The 21,180-nt window shown below is 41.5% G+C and overlaps 1 protein-coding gene across 1 annotated transcript in view; it reads left to right on the top strand.

Annotated features, from left to right (window-relative positions):
• The window catches only part of LOC118370053 (receptor-type tyrosine-protein phosphatase T), a 488,900-nt gene that overhangs the window by 280,211 nt on the left and 187,509 nt on the right, over positions 1-21,180 (top strand). Inside the window, exon 11 of the mRNA XM_052498885.1 lies at positions 19,657-19,858. Coding sequence (XP_052354845.1) covers positions 19,657-19,858 — 202 coding nt within the window. The remainder of the gene's footprint in view (positions 1-19,656; positions 19,859-21,180) is intronic.

Here is a 21,180-nt window from a genome sequence, read left to right as displayed (position 1 = left end):
TACTCATCTCTGTGTGTGGAGTAAAAGTGGTCTAGAGATTTTTTTCTTCTGGTTGCTACATGCTGGTAGAAATGAGGTAAACAAATTTGTCCTCGGCCACTAGGAGTGCCGCCTCTGGATGAGCATTTTCTTGTATGCTTATGGCCTTATTACAGCTCATTGAGTGCTGTCTTACTGCTAGCATCGGTTTGTTGTGTTATAGAGACAGATACGAAAAAAATATAGATCAAAACTCTCTTGCTACATAGTGTGGTCTACAGCTTATTATGAGATAATCTACCTCAGGCGAGCAAAGCCTTGAGACTTCCTTGATATTAAATTAAGCTCACCAGCTGTTATTGACAAATAGACACAGTCCTCCATCCCTTGCCAACTGTTTATTATCCATGTCGTCGTTCAGCCCCGACTCGGTGAAACACAAGATATTACAGTTTTTAATGTCTCGTTGGTAGGAAAGTCTTGAACGAAGCTCATCCAGTTTATGATCCAATGATTGCACGTTGGCCAATAGGACGAATAGTAGAGGCGGGTTACCCACTCGCTGACAATTGCTGTTATGATATCCAGAAGCTATTTTCGGTCATACGTGAGGGTGGCAGAAACATTATGTACAAAATACATTACAAGCAACGCAAAACAACACACAAAATAGCCCAAATGGCAGCCATCTCCTCCGGCACCATTGCCTCTTGCTCTGATTCCTGCTCACTAGACATATCTTCTGACCTAATCAAAGCACAGCAGCCACACCGAGAGGTCACAACACATTTGTAATCCATACTAGTACCAGGTTTGTGTTCAGTAGGCACGAAACGGGAACAAATGCTCTGAAAGTGGGTGAAACAGGGAGGTGCTATCTCAACTCGGCCAATTAGCGAATCAAATCAAATCAAATGTATTTATATAGCCCTTCATACATCAGCTGATATCTCAAAGTGCTGTACAGAAACCCAGCCTAAAACCCCAAACAGCAAGCAATGCAGGTGTAGAAGCACAGTGGCTAGGAAAACCAGTCCTCTTCTGGCTGTGCTGGGTGGAGATTATAACAGAACATGGCCAAGATGTTCAAATGTTCATAAATGACCAGCATGGTCCAATAATAATAAGGCAGAACAGTTGAAACTGGAGCAGCAGCACGGCCAGGTGGACTGGGGACAGCAAGGAGTCATCATGTCAGGTAGTCCTGGGGCATGGTCCTAGGGCTCAGTTCCTGCGAGAGAGAGAAAGAAAGAGAATTAGAGAGAGCATATGTGGGGTGGCCAGTCCTCTTCTGGCTGTGCCGGGTGGAGATTATAACAGAACATGGCCAAGATGTTCAAATGTTCATAAATGACCAGCATGGTCGAATAATAATAAGGCAGAACAGTTGAAACTGGAGCAGCAGCACGGCCAGGTGGACTGGGGACAGCAAGGAGTCATCATGTCAGGTAGTCCTGGGGCATGGTCCTAGGGCTCAGGTCCTCCGAGAGAGAGAAAGAAAGAGAGAAGGAGAGAATTAGAGAACGCACACTTAGATTCACACAGGACACCGAATAGGACAGGAGAAGTACTCCAGATATAACAAACTGACCCTAGCCCCCGACACATAAACTACTGCAGCATAAATACTGGAGGCTGAGACAGGAGGGGTCAGGAGACACTGTGGCCCCATCCGAGGACACCCCCGGACAGGGCCAAACAGGAAGGATATAACCCCACCCACTTTGCCAAAGCACAGCCCCCACACCACTAGAGGGATATCTTCAACCACCAACTTACCATCCTGAGACAAGGCTGAGTATAGTCCACAAAGATCTCCGCCATGGCACAACCCAAGGGGGGGCGCCAACCCAGACAGGAAGACCACATCAGTGAATCAACCCACTCAGGTGACGCACCCCCTCCAGTGACGGCACGAGAGAGCCCCAGTAAGCCAGTGACTCAGCCCCTGTAATAGGGTTAGAGGCAGAGAATCCCAGTGGAAAGAGGGGAACCGGCCAGGCAGAGGGGAACGAGCTGACATATCTTGTCATAACCTGCCTTAATATGGCCATAACACTGTCATGACACATATATTTAGACCTGTTGTGACATACACTTCATGACCAAAAGTATGTGGACACCTGCTCGTCGAACATCTCATTCTAAAATCATCAACATTAATACGGACTTGGTCCCCCCTTTTCTGCAGTAACAGCCTCCACTCTTCTGGGAAGGTGTTCCACTGTACATTGGAACATTGCTGCAGGAACTGTTTTTCCATTCAGCAACAAGAGCACTAGTGAGGTCCGGCACTGATGTTGGGCTATTAGGCTTGGCTCGCAGTTGGCGATCCAGATCATCCCAAAGGTGTTCGATGGGTTTGAGGTCAGGGCTCTGTGCAGGTCAGTCAAGTTCTTCCACACCGATCTCGACAAACCATTTCTGTATGATCCTCACAAAGTGCATGGGGGAATTATCATGCTGAAACAGGAAAGGGCCATCCCCAAACTGTTGCCACAAAGTTGGAAGCACAGAATATCATTGTATGCTGTAGAGTTAAGATTTCCCTTCACTGGAACTAAGGGGCCTAGCCAAACCATGAAAAACAGCCCCAGACCATTATTTCTCCTCCACCAAACTGTACAGCTGACACTAGCATTCTCCTGGCGCTGCCAAATCCAGAAAATGCGTTTCCACTGCTCCAGAGTCGAATGGTGTCAAGCTTTACAGCACTCCAGCCAACTCTTGGCATTTCGCATGCTGATCTTAGGCTTGTGTGTGACTGCTCGTCCATAGAAACCAATTTCCTGAAGCTCCCGTCAAACAGTTCTTGTGCTGACATTACTTCAAGAGGCAGTTTGGAACTCGTTATGGAGTGTTGTAACCGTCGACAGACAATTTGTATGCGTTTCAGCACTCGCCAGTCCCGTTCTGTGAGCTTGTGTGGCCTAATACTTTGCAGCTGAGATGTTTTTTTCTTCCTAGACGTTTCCACTTACAGTTGACTGGGGCAGCTCTAGCAGGGCAGACATTTGTCAAACTGACTTGTAGGAAAGGTGGCATCCTATGACGGTACCATGTTGAAAGTCAACGAGCTCTTCAGTAAGGCCATTCTACTGCAATGTTTGTCTATGGAGATTGCATGGCTGTGTGCTCCCCCAAAAATTCAGCAACATGTGGCTGATTGACAAATTAACCATATACAATGTTGAGTTCAGTTTACAAACACACCATCTGACTTTTCGCAGCAAGGAGGGATCTATTGTTAGCCAGCTAGCTGACATGCTCACCATGGTTAGTAGTCAAACAGAGACTTACATGCACCATGACGAAAACCTCATTAATAAGCAACCATCAGTTCCTGTGACCTCTATTGACCCCTAAGCTCCGTTAATGGTAGAACATCAGCGGTGTGACGACGGGTTCAAGCAAAGTGTGATGGCAGGGTTCAAGCTCTGAATTGCACACACAAACACACCTGCGCACATACACATACACACACACAGACTCACGTGCATACACACACACACGGACACTCACAGATCAATGTGTGAGTACATAAACACGGCCCCCCACTGAGAGGACCGTCACCGGATGTCAGGTTGAGGATGTGTTCCTTTTGATCACACGCACACACACACACACACGCACGCACGCACGCACACACACACACACACACACACACACACACACACACACACACACACACACACACACACACACACACACACACACACACACACACACACACACACACACACACACACACACACACACACACACACACGAACAGACTTCGCAATCACAGCTCCTTTCTTGTACTATCGAGTCATCAAGGGTTTTCAGAAATGAATTGCCTTCGCTGACAAAAAAGAGAAAGGGAAGATATGAAAGATGCACTGAGGGGAAACAAAGAAGACGTAATAACTTTGCATTAATCAATGCTGAAGAGTCTGTTTGGGGTGGCTTTTCTTCTGTAGTGTACCCCCTTGCTTTTTGCCTAACATTATCTGTATGCAAATGCGGGATGTGTAAATACTTGAGCACTTGAATGCTTTGTGTAAGTCATTGATCTTTGTTCTGTTGAATTTGTAGCACACACTGTTGTAATGTTTTGATGACACGGTCCCCACTCCTCGTCAGCCTCGTCAGTCTTTTGGGTGTGTGAGGGGATTTGACGAAAGCAGAAGTCGTTTTTCGTGTGAATAGAACTCCTTTTCTTACCTTTGACAACCAGGGACCAACGTTACAGCCTGTATTCAGAGGCAGAGAATGTGGTTTTGCTCTGATGCTTGAAGCCCAAAGTAGTTTTCCCATTCAGATGAATAGGAGAACACACTCTCCCCTCCATATATATATTTGGACAGTGAACCACATTTTTTTTACGTTTGTCTCTATTGGATTTGGATTTGTTTCATATGATGCACCTTTTATTTAAGGGTGTTCATAGATATCTGTTTTACCATTTAGAAACAAAAGCACTTTTTGTATGTAGTCCCCCCCCCCCATGTAAAGGACAATTTCACCTATAGGGTATTAAAGTATTAAAGTAAGTTTAGTATTTAGTCCCATATTCCTTGGTTGCAGTGACTACATCAAGCTTTTTACTCTACAAACTCGTTGGATGCATGTGCAGTTTATTTTGGTTGTGTTTTGGGTTAGGTTTTACCCAATAGTAACTGAATGGTGAATGCTAAGTGGATAATATGTTTCTGAACACTTTAAATAAATAAATAATTATCCTGAATGAATAATGATGAGTGAGAAAGTTAGAGGCTTCTCAACATTACCATTAACAGGGGAAGGTTTTGTTTGGGGGGGGGGGGGGGTGGTATGATCATTGTGCCTCTGTAACCTTCTCATTCATCATTAATTCATTGATCCATGATTATCAATAATCATGGAAGCATCCACATGGATGTACTGTAGAAGTGTTCAGAAACATTTTGAATTCTTACTTACAATACAAGTGACTCCAAAGTGGCACAACACATTATTCACCATTCAATTCCTATTGTGCAAAACATGATCCAAAACACAACTTAAAAATGCTAACCTCCCCTGTTATTGATAATGGTGTTAGCATGTTTGGTTGTAGCCTCTAACTTTCTCACTAATCATAATTCATTATTCATTTAGGATATTTCTTAGTCATTGCATTGTCAGTATTATTTGAGAAATGTTCAGAAACATCTTATCTACTCACTTAGAAAGAAAATGACTCCAGTCATTATTCACCATTCAGTTCCTATTGGGTAAAACATCATCCAAAACACAACCAAAATAAACTGCAAATGCATCCAACAAGTTGATAAAGTCAAACACTTGATGTAATCCCCTTTTGAGCACTTTAGTGAATTTGTCCAAATACTTGTTTCTTCAAATACATCAAATGCTTTAATTCCTAAACAGTGTAACAGATATGTGTGAAAATATACTCAAATAAAAGCTGAAATGACGTACTGCCGCCTAATATGAAACATTCTATCTGAAATCTAAAATGCTGGAGTATAAAAACAAATGTAAAATGTTAACTTCACTATCAAATACATATGGAGGTGAGTATACCTTTCTATTTCCATGAAAGCAAACATGAAATGAGTTGCAAAATTAATAGGAAATATAGTCAAGAAATTCACAAGGTTATAAATAATGATTTTTAATTTAAATAATAATTGTGTCCTTCAAACTTTGCTTTCATCAAATAATCTTCAATTTGCAGCAATTACAGCCATGCAGACCTTTGGCATTCTATTTGTCAATTTGTTGAGGTGAATCTGAAGAGATTTCACCCCATGCTTCCTGAAGCACCTCCCACAAGTTGGATTGGCTTGATGGCACTTCTTTACGTACCCTACGGTCAAGCACAACAGGTCAATAGGGTTGAGATCCGGTCACTGTGCTAGCCACTCCATTATCGACAGAATACCAGCTGACTGCTTCTTCCCTAAATAGTTATTGTATAGTTTGGAGCTGTGGTTTGGGTCATTGTCCTGTTGTAGGAGGAAATTGGTTCCAATTAATCACTGTCCACAGGCTATGGCATGGAGTTGCATAATGGAGTGATAGCCTTCCTTCTTTAAGATTCCATTTTCCCTGTACATAGCTCCCACTTTACCACCACCAAAGCACCTCCAGACCATCACATTGCCTCCACCATGACAGATGGCGTCAAGCACTCCTCTAGCATATTTTCATTTTTTCTGCATCTCACGAATGTTCTTCTTTGGGATCCGAACTGGTTAAATTTAGATTTGTCTGTCCATAACACTTTTTTCCAATCTTCCTCTGTCCAGTGTCTGTGTTCTTTTGCCCATATAACCTTTTATTTTTATTGGCCAGTCTGAGATATGGCTTTTTCTTTGCAACTCTGCCTAGAAGGCCAGCATCCCGGAGTCGCCTCTTCACTTTTGATGTTGAGAATGGTGTTTTGCAGGTACTATTTAATGAAGCTGCCAGTTCAGGATTTGTGAGGCATCTGTTTCTCAAACTAGACACTCTAATGTACTTGTCTTCTCGCTCAGTTTTGCACCGGGTCCTCCCACTCCTCTTTCTATTCTGGTTAGAGCCTGTTTGCGCTGTTCTGTGAAGGGAGTAGTACACAGCATTGTACGAGATCTTCAGTTTCTTGGCAATTTATCACATGGAATAGCCTTCATTTCTTTGAACAAGAATAGATTGAAGAGTTTCAGAAGAAGGTTATTTGTTTCTGGACATTTTGAGCCTGTAATCGAACCCACAAATGCTGATGCTCCAGATACTACTTTAATCAGCACAACAGTTTTCAGCTGTGCTAACATAATTGCAAAATAGTTTTCTAATGATTAATTACCCTTTTAAAATGATAATATTGGATTTGCTAACACAACGTGCCATTAGAACACAGGAGTGATGGTTGCTGATAATGGGCCTCCTTTTTTCCATAAATAAACAGCCGTTTCCAGCTCCAATAGTCATTTACAACATTAACAATATCTACAATGTATTTTTGATCAATTTGATGTAATTTTAAAGGACAAAAAATGTGCTTTTCTTTCAAAAACAAGGATATTACTATGTGACCTCAAACTTTTGAAAGGTAGTGTATATTGGTGAAAAATACATTTTTAGAACAGTACTGTAAATTTACCCCTGGCAAGCCTGTATCAGGTTTATTAAAATCTGAGCCTGGAGTTCTGGAGTACTGCCGGTTTTCTGTTCTATTTGATCATTAATTGCACCCGCCTTGTGTCCATGGTCTAAATCATTCCCTGGATAGAGGGGTAGAATGAAAATCACCAGTGGAAATGACTTCAATGTCCAGATTAGAATTTGTCTGGTCTATGTGGTCTTTAAAAAAAAAAAAAAATGGCACCGACAGAGAGGGCTGCCTCGCTTGTAATTCTTAGGAAACATTGCATTATTACGTTTTTTTCTGTATTATTTCTTACAGCATTAGCCCAGAAAATCTTATGTGTTATTACATACAGCCAGGAAGAACTATTGAATATCAGAGCGGCGGCAACTCAACGAGACTACCAGCATTACGACCAGGAATAGGACTTTCCCGAAGCGGATCCTTTGTACTCAGGGCAATTGAACTTATTCCAGAGGCTGACCCAAAACAACTCCGGCAAAGTAGAGGGATTCTGAGCGGTCTTCAGGTCGGACTTAGAAGGCGCACACACCAAATACCGCTTCTGAGTATATTACTCGCTAATTTTCAGTCCCTGGGTAACAAAGTTGGCGAGATCAGGGCAATGGTTTCTTTCCCGAGAGACATCAGGAATTGTAACATACTCTGTTTCACGGGAACATGGCTCACTCGGGATATCCCTGTCGGAGTTGGTCCAGCCATCTGGATTCTCAGTTCATCGCGCCGGGAAGAAGAAGGGTGGGGTGTGTATGTTTCATGACTAACGACTCATGGTGTAATTCTAATAACATACAGGAACTCAAGTTCTTTTGTTCACCCGACCTAGAATACCTCACAATCAAATGCCGAACGTATTATCTCCCAAGATAATTATCTTCGGTTATTGTCCCAGCCGTGTATATCCCCCCTAAAGCCAATACCACGACTGCCCTCAAGGAACTTCACTGGACTTGCAAACTGGAAACCATATATCCTGAGGCTGCATGTATTGTATCTGGGGACTTCAACAAAGCAAGTTTGAGGAAAAGGCTACCTAAATTCGATCAGCATATTGACTGCCCCCAACACTCAACCATTGTTATTCCAACTTCCGGCATGCATACAAGGCCCTCCCCCGCACTCCTTTCAGCAAATCTGACCACGACTCAATTTTGCTCCTCCCTTCCTATAGGCGGAAACTCAAACAGGATGTACCCGTGCTAAGGACTATTCAACACTGGTCTGACCAATCAGAATCCATGTTTCAAGATTGTTTTGATCACGTGGGCTGGGATATGTTCCGGGGAGCTTCAGAAAATAATATTGATGTATATACTGAGATGGTTACTGAGTTTATAAAGAAGTGTATAGGAGATTTTGTACCCGCTGTGACCATTAAAACCTACTCTAAGCAGAAACCCCAAGCAGACACCGTGCAGAAACCGTTGGCAGCATTTACTCAACACTGAAAGCACGAACCACTGCATTTAACTTCTTGCGTCGAGCAATCCCGTATCCGGGAGCGTAATCATAGCCTCAAGCTCACTACCATAACGCAACGTTAACTATTCATAAAAATCGCAAATGAAATGAAAGAAATATATTCACTCACAAGCTTAGCCTTTTGTTAACAACATTGTCATCTCAGATTTTCAAAATATGATTTTCAACCATAGCTACACAAGCATTTGTGTAAGAGTATTGATAGATAGCATAGCATTAAGCCTAGCATTCAGCAGGCAACATTTTCACAAAAACAAGAACAGCATTCAAATAAAATAATTTACCTTTGAAGAACTTTGGATGTTTTCAATGAGACTCTCAGTTAGATAGCAAATGTTCATTTTTTCCAAAAAGATTATTTGTGTAGGAGAAATCGCTCCGTTTTGTTCATCACGTTTGGCTAAGAAAAAACCCTGAAAATTCAGTCACTACAATGCCAAACTTTTTCCAAATTAACTCCATAATATCAACAGAAACATGGCAAACGTTGTTTAGAATCAATCCTCAAGGTGTTTTTCACATATTTATTCAATGATAAATCATTCGTGGCAGTTGGGTTTCTCCTCAGTAGCAAACGGAAAAGTACTGCAGCTGGAGATTACGCAATAATTGTGACGGAGGACACCAAGCGACCACCTGGTAAATGTAGTGTCTTATGGTCAATCTTCCAATGATATGCCTACAAATACGTCACAATGCTGCAGACACGACAGAAAGTGTAAGCGACAGAAAGTGTAAACGACAGAAAGTGTAAGCTCATTCGTGAGCCATTCACAGCCATATAAGGAGTCATTGGAACACAGCGCCTTCAAAATCTGGGGCACTTCCTGTTTGAAATTTCATCTTGGTTTCGCCTGTAGCATCAGTTTTGTGGCACTCACAGACAATATCTTTGCAGTTTTGGAAACGTCAGAAACGTTTCTTTCCAAAGCTGTCAATTATATGCATAGTCGAGCATCTTTTCCTGACAAAATATCTTGTTTAAAACGGGAACGTTTTTCATCCAAAAATTAAAATAGCGCCCCCTATATCCAAGAAGTTAACCATGGCAAGGTGACTGGGAATATGGCAGAATACAAACAGAGTAGTCATTCCTTCCGCAAGGCAATTAAACAGGAAAAACATCAGTATAGAGACAAAGTGGAGTCGTAATTCAATGACTACAGACAATCTACAGACAATCACAGACTACAAAAGGAAAACCAGCCACAAAGCGGACACCGACGTCTTGTTTCCGGACAAGCTAAACATGTTATTTGCCTGCTTTGAGGATAACACAGTGCCACCGAGGTGGCCAGCTACCAAGGATTGTGGGCTTTCCTTCTCCATGGTAAGACATTTAAACGTGTTCACCCTCGCAAGGCTGGCAGCCCAAACGGCATCCCTAGCCGCATCCTCAGAGCATGCGCAGACCAGCTGGATGGTGTGTTTATGTACATATTCAATCTCTCCCTATCCCAGTCTGCTGTCCCCACATGCTTGCAAGATGGCCACCATTTTTCCTTTACCCAAGAATACAAAGGTAACTGAACTAAATGACTATAGCCACGTAGCACTCACTTCTGTCATCATGAAGTGTTTTGAGAGACTAGTCAAGGATCATATCACCTCTACCTTACCTGTCACCCTAGACCCACTTCAATTTGCTTAGCGCCCCAATTGGTCAAAAGACGATGAAATCGCCATCACACTGCACACTTGCCCTATCCTATCTGGACAAGAGGAATACCTACGTAAGAATGCTGTTCATTGACTATAGCTCAGCATTCAACACCATAGTACCCTCCAAACTTGTCATTAAGCTCGAGACCCTGGGTCTCGACCCCGCCCTGTGCAACTGGGTCCTGGACTTCCTGACGGGCTGCTCCCAGGTGGTGAAGGTAGGAAACAACATCTCCACTTCGCTGATCCTGAACACTGGGGCCCCACAAGGGTGCATGCTCAGCCCCCTCCTGTACTCCCTGTTCACCCATTACTGCATGGCCATGTACGCCTCCAACTCAATCATCAAGTTTGCAGACGACACAACATTAGTAGGCTTGATTACTAACAATGACGAGACAGCCTACAGGGCGGAGGCGAGGGCTCTGGGAGTGTGGTATCCGGAAAATAACCTCTCACTCAACGTCAACAAAGTGAAGGGGATTATAGTGGACTTCGGGAAACAGCAGAGGGAGCACCCCCCTATCCACATCAACGGGACTGAAGTGGAGAAGGTGGAATGTTTTAAGTTCCTCGACTTACATATCACTGACAAATTGAAATGGTTCACCCACACAGACAGTGTGGTGAAGAAGGCACAACAGCCCTCCAGGACACCTACAGCACCCAATGTCACAGGAACGCCAAAAAGATCATCAAGGACTACAACCACCCGAGCCACTGCTTGTTCACCCCGTTATGATCCAGAAGGCGATGCCAGTATACCGAGAAACAGAAAAACAGCTTCTATCTCAAGGCCATGAAACTGTTAAATAGCCATCAATAGCACAGAGAGACTGCTGCCTCCTTGAAATCTTTGGCCATTTTAATAAATGGAACAATAGTCACCTTAATAATGTCACTTTAATAATGTTTACATATCTTGCATTACTCATCTCATATGTATACGTATACTGTATTCTATACTATCTACTGTATATTAGTCTGTCGCTCTGATGTTGCTCGTCCATATATTTAAATATTCTTAATTTAATTCCTTTACATACATTTGTATGTATTAGGTATTTGTTAGATATTGCTGCACTGTCGGAACTATAAGCACAAGCATTTCGTTAGCACAACCATCTCATGGATAAGTGACATAACCAACGGATAAAACAGTTGATTTTGCATTACGAGTTCTGCCCTTCTATTCTAAGCCAACTGTGTATGTAGCAGTCGTCAAATGACAGCTCTTCTCTTGTCTCTCAATATGCAGTGCTGTACATACAAATAAAATCAATGTGTCCAAATCCACACAGAATCTTCCTTTGTCGTCTCGCATCACTTTGTGACAGTTCTCTGGCATCAATACTTTCCCTCCCTTTTCATCTCTCCCTAGACGCACAGTACTGTAAATGTGTGCAAGCTCCCCTAGCCAATACTGTAAGGACCACTGTTACATCCAAGTCTCTTCTGTAAGAGCTGTATCCAGTTGTACCCTCATGGGATGTCGTTTGTAACATGTTAAATGCTATGTAACAGATGCTACAAAATGTAAACAGTTTGTGCTTCGTAATTAATCTGTTTCACAACAAATGGCATGCTACAAACAGCACCCCATTTGCCCCTGTTTCCCAGTGACAACGGAGAGATGGATGGACAAGTTGAGCAACTTCACACTTGCTCCACTCAATTACAGGCCTGCCTTTTAACTGTTCGCTAATGGCCTGAGTGAAGTGGATTTGCTACCTTGCCCCGAGCTGGTAGCCATATAGCAGCTGTGTCACCTGCCCCTACTGCAGCTAGTCAGCCACCCCAACTCCAATGATAACGTGCCCAGGCAGACAATGTGGTTCTGCTTGGTTGGTTAGACCATGGTGCTGGTAACGCCAAGGTCGTATGTTAAATTCCTGCAGGGATCACATACACTTCCTAAAAATGTATGCACTCACGTATTGTGAGTCACTCTGGATAAATGTGTCTTTTAAATGGTATATTTTATTATCTGTATATTATAGAGACCTATTATTTCCTCCCCACATTGTAGTCTCTCTTTCGCCAAATGCATCAGCATCATTCCCTCTTGATTTGTATCTAGTGTGACACTGAAAAGGCTTCATATACAAGATAAATGAATGGACATGAATGGATAATGGAAGGCCATTGATTGCCTTGTAGCGTTTGAAACTGTCCTCTCCTTTGTCCCCGAGGTGGAAACATTTATAGATTGATATTGCGATTGAGGCCATTGTTGCTATGGCATTTTGTAGGCTTTTCATTGATTGCGGGGGTTTTGAAGCAATATATATTAATGTCCCAACAATTGAAGCGACCATCCTGTTCTTGAATGTCCTTATTTAAATAAATAAAAATTGTAAAAAATATTTATTTTGTTTAGCCCATTTCAATTTGTAGGGCATACTGTATTATATAGATGTTTTATTCAGACCAAACTTGTCACTAACAAAAGTTAAAGTTGAGTAAGGAACTATGAACCAATTGAAATCTCAAACATCAAACAACAGCAGTAACGGAAACTTTCCCCAAACTCTGCCATTAAACAAAAAGACACATTGCCCTGTGTCTTTTGCTGTTATTTATGTGTGCTGCTGTTTGGTACAGCGTCCTTATTTATTGGCATCCATCTCTCGTATCGGCGACGAGTTATTCCACAGACGTAGTCTCTCCATTATCCACAGTGCAGTGCCTCAGTGGGCTTCTGCTGTTTCATTGGGCAGTAAACTACCTCTGCTTTATTACGCCTCCCTGCTGAGTATATCAACCAACGAGAAGGAGAGCCAGAGGAATACGCATTCACACCCAAACTAAAGAAACAAATATTTGGGGATAATATTTTACAAGTCTGAGTAAGAGTCTCCATGAATAAATATTGATTTCAGGTATTTATTATGAGCAATGCAGTCTCACTGCAGGCCTGGCGGGTATAAAATGGAAGGGTGTTGATGGCAGTAGGACTTCCTGAGTCAATGTGCTGTGTTGCTGCCTGAAATTCCACTATAAATACACTGCTCAAAAAAAATAAAGGGAACACTTAAACAACACAATGTAACTCCAAGTCAATCACTTCTGTGAAATCAAACTGTCCACATAGGAAGCAACACTGATTGACAATACATTTCACATGCTTTTTCCACAGAGGGTGGAAATCATAGGCATTTAGCAAGACACCCCCAATAAAGGAGGGGTTCTGCAGGTGGGGACCACAGACCACTTCTCAGTTCCTATGCTTCCTGGCTGATGTTTTGGTCACTTTTGAATGCTGGCGTTGCTTTCACTAGTGGTAGCATGAGACGGAGTCTACTACAACCCACACAACTGGCTCAGGTAGTGCAGCTCATCCAGGATGGCACATCAATGCGAGCTGTGGCAAGAAGGTTTGCTGTGTCTGTCAGCGTAGTGTCCAGAGCATGGAGGCGCGACCAGGAGACAGGCCAGTACATCAGGAGATGTGGAGGAGGCCGTAGGAGGGCAACAACCCAGAAGCAGAACCGCTACCTCCGCCTTTGTGCAAGGAGGAGCAGGAGGAGCACTGTCAGAGTCCTGCAAAATTACCTAGACCTCATGTGGCTTGAGTGTGTCAGCAGTTCCTGCAAGAGGAAGGCATTGATGCTATGGACTGGCCCGCCCATTCCCCAGACCTGAATCCAATTGAGCACATCTGGGACATCATGTCTCGCTCCATCCACCGACGCCACGTTGCACCACAGACTGTCCAGGAGTTGGAGGATGCTTTAGTCCAGGTCTGGGAGGAGATCCCTCAGGAGACCATCCTCCACCTCATCTGGAGCATGCCCAGGCGTTGTAGGGAGGTCATACAGGCACGTGGAGGCCACACACACTACTGAGCCTCATTTTGACTTGTTTTAAGGACATTACATCCAAGTTGGATCAGCATGTAGTGTGGTTTTCCACTTTAATTTTGAGTGTGACTCCAAATCCAGACCTCCATGGGTTGATAAATTTGATTTCCATTGATCATTTTTGTGTGATTTTGTCGTCAGCACATTCAACTATGTAAAGAAACAAGTATTTAATAAGAATATTTCATTCATTCAGATCTAGGTGTTATTTTAGTGTTCCCTTTATTTTTATGAGCAGTGTATATCACAAATATACGTTTTCACTAATGTTTGTATCCAATGCAAGGACTGGTGACAGCAGATAGAACCTCGATGGCAATGGGGACAGTCTATTGAAGCACAACAACAAGGAAATATGTATTGCTGCCATGCATTCAATAGTGGATGCTTGTCAACTCAAATGAATGCCTTGCGAAGATAAATGCTCAGTGTTGTGAACCAGTTAACCTAAACTTTATTGCATAAATTATAGCTAGGAAAGGAATTAGGAAACCACGTCTACAGGAAGGCTCCATTTGTTTCAGTTTCAGTTCCTTTACGACTCTTTATCGAGCTTGGAAATCCTGCAAGCCATTAGTGGCTTGAGGAGGATTTATGCTAATCAGTCTAGATTAGCCAGCAGCCTTTAAAACACCCCCATGACGTCTGACAGATGCTGAAGTCTGACTCACCCTAGCCCACTGTCTCACTCAGCCAAGGACCACCAATCACACACCCAAAGTCTATACGGCTAGAGACCCATATTCATATTGCATAATTTTGGCCCAGCTTTGTCTGGAGGTCCACAATGACATCTTTCAAAAAGGCTTATATAGGACACAGCTCTGGATGACCCCGCCCACATACACAAACACACACACACACTCCTAATCATTTCTGTTTTTTTTGCTTTCTGGGCTTGTCTTGCCCCAACTGCTTATTTGCCTGTGGTCAGTGCAACACGGTCTCGGGACATCGGCGGATCCAGCACTTACCATGAAAGCCTTTCAAGCAGCGACTGGCCTAGCTGCCAGCAGGCACTGAGCTGTCAATTGGTTTGATTTGAATTGTATAATGGAGTTGTGATCTGTGAAACATCAGTCTAAAATGTTTTTATTGCCCGCAACCCTGTAGACATCAATTTACACAAACATCAATCTCCACCGGTAAAAAAATAAAAACAATACAGGCCATGTGTTTGGATGTTTGTGGTTATGGAAGCGCTGCCTGATTGTTTTGACGGCGTCAATATTTCTGTTGTAATGTATTGCCAGTATTTCATTGCCATGACACTCAGCACTAAGGAGATAATTCAAATGGAAACGGAAACACACTGGTAGGACCAATAGAACTGACATTGCCATTATATTCTCCTTCACTATTGCAAAACAATGCATATGCCCGAAAATGACAATATTGTGTGCTGTTGATAGAAATAATTCCTTAAATCACATACTATTTTGGGGATTGGTACCAATTAGGCAACCACCGTGTTTACAACCCATACACATAGCAATATGTTTACCTTTCTATCCTGCATTTCTGCTCTTCCTTTCTACTTACAGTAGGACAGCTTGTCACTAGGGACTATCAAACCATTTAAGATAACGTTTGAATGTTGGTCATCCTGAATGAAGGTGTATCAGAAAGCATTGGAAAAAGAAGCTTGCAGGCCCACATTTGTGACTGACCGGCTCAAATTGGTCTTATGTAGAAAAATTTGAAATTGTTTTTTTTTACATTGATTACTCAGAGCTACCAAATCATCATACACTGCATTTTTGAGGAACAATGGTGAAGTAATTCTGCTTTGAAAATTGATAAACTCATTTTTTAGAAAAGGGCCTTTGAATGTTTTGGTACCTACTGGAGAGCTCTTCTTTGTCTACACCCTTTCAGCATTGTTCACACTCTCTTAAGCCAGCCCCACCCATTAAATGACGCCTACCCAGATACACTTGTCTAAATTGATGGGACATCTGAAGAAATTACAGTGGGGAGAACAAGTATTTGATACACTGCCGATTTTGCAGGTTTTGCTACTTACAAAGCATGTAGAGGTCTGTAATTTTTATCATAGGTGCACTTCAACCGTGAGAGACAGAATCTAAAACAAAAATCCAGAAAATCACATTGTATGATTTTTAAGTAATTAATTTGCAATCATTCGCAAGTCGTGACTTATCTAGACCTTAGCCAAAATCCTAATCAAACATGGAACCAGGTCATGTTGTTGTTCACTTTATCATCTCTGGTAAAACCACAACATATCAAAAACAATCTAAGTTTATTTGTCACATGCACAGGTACAGTGAAATGGTTACTTGCATATTTGCATAGTAGTGATATCAAAAATAAGAATGCGTCCAGATAAAAAATATTATTTAAATATCTTAGAATTATTAGATGACGCTTACCCAGACACACATGTCTAAAAGTATGTCTAAAAGTATACATTTAGCAAAGTGGATGGGTTACTGTTGTTTACAATAGATGGCCATTACCAACCGCAGACTCATCTGGCTAACTTGATGGGCAATGTAATCATCTGACAAAGTGGAGTCTTTTGTTTAGACATGTAGCTAGCCAGCTAAACAATGAACCATAATCCCAACCCATAGCTACAGTACAAACTGATTGTCATCTAGTATGCATATGCAAGTAGCTAAAGCTAACCAACTAGGTTCAATGTAAATGGGTTTCTGAGAAATGAATAATATTACTTAGACAAATGATACACGTAACGTTAGCTAGCGAGCCAGCAAGCTAACGTTCACTAGCTAGCGAACAGTAGGCTTTAACTTGCAATGAAAATTAATTTCTGACAAAATTAGAAATATATCATGTCTAAATATTTTGCTAGACTCTTACATGGGTGAATGCTTCATGACAGCATGTTTTTTCCATTGTTTGTAGCTACAGCTTGTTTGACCCGTTGTGTCAAGTACCTCTGGCTCACACTGACCATGTGTATAAAGTAGTCCATCACAACTATTTCACACTGATGATTGTCAATAGAGCCAGCTAAATTCAAGATAGCAATGTTGTTAAGAGCTGTAGCAACACTTTTGTCGTTATTCATGGCTAACTTTATATCTTTCAAAAAAAAGCCACGGTATAGCAAGGATTATCTACACATACGGAGCAGCTCATGTTATAGACAGAAGCGTGGTACATGGCCAACCAATCAGAACTCATCTCTCGGCATGTCCAGTCCATCCACTATCTCAGCCAATCATGGCTAGCAAGAAAGTTCCTGTTTTTTTTCCGTGGCTAAACCAACTAGGCTCGAAATTGAACAATTGTATTCGTATGTACAGATGGAATAGAAGTTTGTTATTAAGGCACATGAAAGTTCACATGCTCCAGAAGGCATTTCTGATAAGAAATGCATTTAGATTAAAACGCCTCTCCTTTTGAAGTTGTGACATGCGACATACACCTAGCTGCTTGAAACATTTATGTAAATTCTAGGGACACAACGTTGGTATGAACCAACTGTGTTTAATGCCTTTGAAGGCTATTATTGAAATGGTCTGTTATTAGTGCTTATAGGATGTTTTATAATGCACTATACTGCATGATAGAATGCCATTTAAATACATTTTGTTCATATGATATAGAGTGGGTTGCACCAACATGGTTGAAATTAATCTAGGATTAGAGCTCATCTCGGTTTTGTAAATGTAGGTTTATAATTAATCAGAGATGTGTTGCACCGCTTAATTTTGAATCTGGATCAGTAAATCTATGATGTTCAGTTTTAAACTATGATTAGTGACATGTTACACCAATATATGAGGTATTTCACGAGTTGAAACGAAGTTGCCAGCCTATTTGACAAATGAGGCCACAAAATTCCTGTTCCTTGATAAAATAATAGCAATGTAGCACTACTGCAACTACATTGTGAAAAGTTCTTATGGGTTGGCCGATTTGAAATAAAATCTGTTATTTGCCAGTAGTAGACAGAAAACTCGTTCTTTAGCTAACGTTAGCTACTGTAGCTAGCTAGTTTATAAACCAAGCTAGTTAGCATAAAATATAACGTGTTATTGTCATTATTTAACGTTATTTAGCCCTTTATTATTTGTTCGCTAGCCAAATGATCATTGCATGTCAAAGAAGTTCAAATTTCTCTGCTTATTAAAAAAAACTCTTGTTGGAGCTGATGGGGGAATTTACTAAGATAGAGGATAAAAAGACTCAACATGACTTTCAAAAAGATGGAAGACCCCCTGGGCCATATTATGCAACAGATTTAATGGATTGACACGGTTTTAAGAGAAGAGGGACCCAAATCGGATGAAGGCGTGCTGGAAAAATTTCAAAGAGAAAGCCAAAAAAGATGTGGCAGAGGAGAGGCAGGCAGTCTATTGCCCCTTGTACACCTAAGAATCTAGCTCTCCTGTAAAATCCAGCTGCTGTTTCCTCTGTAGGATTCAACCATATGTACTGATTCGTCAGACCAGCAATACCACTGGACACTCGGACTACAATCCTGCAGATGGTTGACTTGTGGAGTCCAAAAAGATCCCCATCCACCATTTGGAAACATCCAGTTGCGTAGAACTGTAGGGCCAACAGGAGCTGAAGTAGTGGGGGTACAGCCACGTTCCTATCACTCCAAAGCTTAATGGTTTGTGCAACCTTCCTTCCCAGTTGCATTACAGAGTCTTTGGAGAAGTGGTATCTCCTTGAAAACTCATCATTATCATAAAACTCAGGATTCAAATTGTCTCTAATTATTCTGTGAGGAACTGTAGTTTTGGTTTCTCCACAGATATGCTGCCATTTATCAGTTAAACCACCTCAAGTGGCTGTTCAGAATTAACCTCCAATCTAAGTTTATATAAACTTAGATAAATGTATTTTTCTTAAGTAATTTACACCTCTGATTAAATCCATCCTCTAATCTAAATGGAGTTGTTTTTAGGGGTATCTGTACTTTACTATTTATATTTTTGACTACTTTTACTTCACTACATTCCTGAAGAAAATGATGTGCTTTTTACTCCATACATTTTCCCTGACCCACAAAAGTGCTTGTTACATTTTGAATGCTTAGCAGGACAGAAAATGGTCTAATTCGCACACTTATAAAGAGAACATCCCTGGTCATCCCTACTGCCTCTGATCTGGAGGACTCACTAAACACAAATGCTTTGTTTTTAAATTGTGTCTGAGTGTTGGAGTGTGACCCTGGCTATCCGTAAAAAAAAAAAAAAATTGCACCGTCAGGTTTGCTTAATTATTTTAAATTATTTGTACTTTTACGTTTACTTTTGATACTTAAGTATATTTAAAACCAAATACTTTTAAACTTCTACTTCAGTAGTATTTTACTGGGTGACTTTCACTTTTACTTGAGTCATTTTCTAATAAGGTATCTTTATTTTTTCAAGTATGAAAATTGAGTACTTTTTCCGCCACTGAATTTAATTTAACTAGGATTAATTTAAAACTATGTTTAACATTTGGTGCAACAAGATTAATATATAAACCCTTGATTTGACCCAGTTTAAGAGTTACTCCATGTTGCTGCAACCTACCTTTTTCTCTCTGCTCTTACAGATCACCTATAAGGCTCTGAGCTCCTTGGACCCCAGTGCAGACCTGACCACCCAGCGCGGCAGGGTGTTCAAGCTACGCAACGAGACCCATCACCTGTTTGTGGGGCTCTACCCAGGCACCACCTACTTCTTCACCCTTAAAGCCAGCACCAACAAAGGTTTTGGACCCCCTGTTACCACCCGCATCGCCACCGAGATAGCAGGTGAGTGAGACCTGTTCAGAGCAGATAGTCTTAATAGTGGTGTTACGTTGGTATCAGAAGTTCACATACATACAACAGCAAGCACTACTGTAACGATGTACGCTGAGAGCCGGGAAGCAAGTTCAATTTGTTTTAATAGATAAATAATGTTTTAATAAATAAACACAACTAAATACAAAACAAGAAACACAAACAACGCACAGACGTGACACTGGAACAGAAACAGGAGTAATGATGACTTGGGAGGAAACAAAAGGGAGTGACATATAAAGGGCAGGTAATCAAGGAGGTGGTGGAGTCCAGGTGAGTGTCATTATGTGCAAATGTGCATAATGCCTGTGACAGGTGTGCGCCATGACGAGCAGCCTGGTGACCGAGAGGCCGGAGAGGGAGCACAGGTGACAACTACAACAGAAATTACGTGCACCATTGTACCGTAGCAGTTTTGTTCTCCTTTTCCCTTTTGTATGTTGTATGAAAGTAAAAAACAAACGCTGTGACATTGTAAAATGCTAAGTTTTCAAAAAAATACCTTTTAGAACAAGGCTCGAACACCTGACTAAGACTTGTAAGGCCAGTATATTATTGTTCATTTTTTAAATGGATACACCTCAGTGAAACAGTGACCTTTCACATGTCTATATAGGGATTACATGCTGGGAATGATTCATAAAGTAGTGTGAGTTCCACTGTAGAAATTAAGCTAGAGTAGAATAATATATTTATACGCTGAGATACAACAAAGTTGGGGATGAAGAAAATCACGTGGTTGGCACGTTATTGACAACGTACCCCACATACAGTACACCGAATGTAGCGATCAAACATTGTTCATCATTGTGCACCATTCATTTGAACCATGTCATTCCTGACATTCATAGATAGAAATGGTGTAACACAAGCATGAAGGATTTGTCTTCTTATCACTGGAAGTAAACATTCCCTGTCTCAGTTGTCAGTCATCCAATAGACTAGAGCCTTGACGGCCTGGAGCATCAACACCTTTCTCTTTGATTCCTGAACAAATTGGCATTTCTAATTCCAGACTCGGTTTATCTAATCAATGTTGTCCAATGAATGTTTTGGAGATAATGAAGACGTGACATTTTAAAGAGATGGCACTATCGTGACGTGTATAAGGGCAAGGCTTTCACACCAACATGCTTGTGTTAGGATACATCTTTAAAAAGGTCAATCTTTAGCAATGGCTTTATGGACAATATTGACTTATTCCATAGTCTATTTACTGTTACTGTATGCCATACTCCATTCTGGATTAGCTTCAGCAATCACAGGGCTAAATCCATTATTGCCATGATGTG

Source organism: Oncorhynchus keta, chromosome 37 (genome assembly GCF_023373465.1).
Source record: "Oncorhynchus keta strain PuntledgeMale-10-30-2019 chromosome 37, Oket_V2, whole genome shotgun sequence".
Lineage (NCBI taxonomy): Eukaryota > Metazoa > Chordata > Actinopteri > Salmoniformes > Salmonidae > Oncorhynchus > Oncorhynchus keta.
Note: the sequence above shows the minus strand (reverse complement) of the source record. Positions and strands in the feature narration are given on the sequence as shown.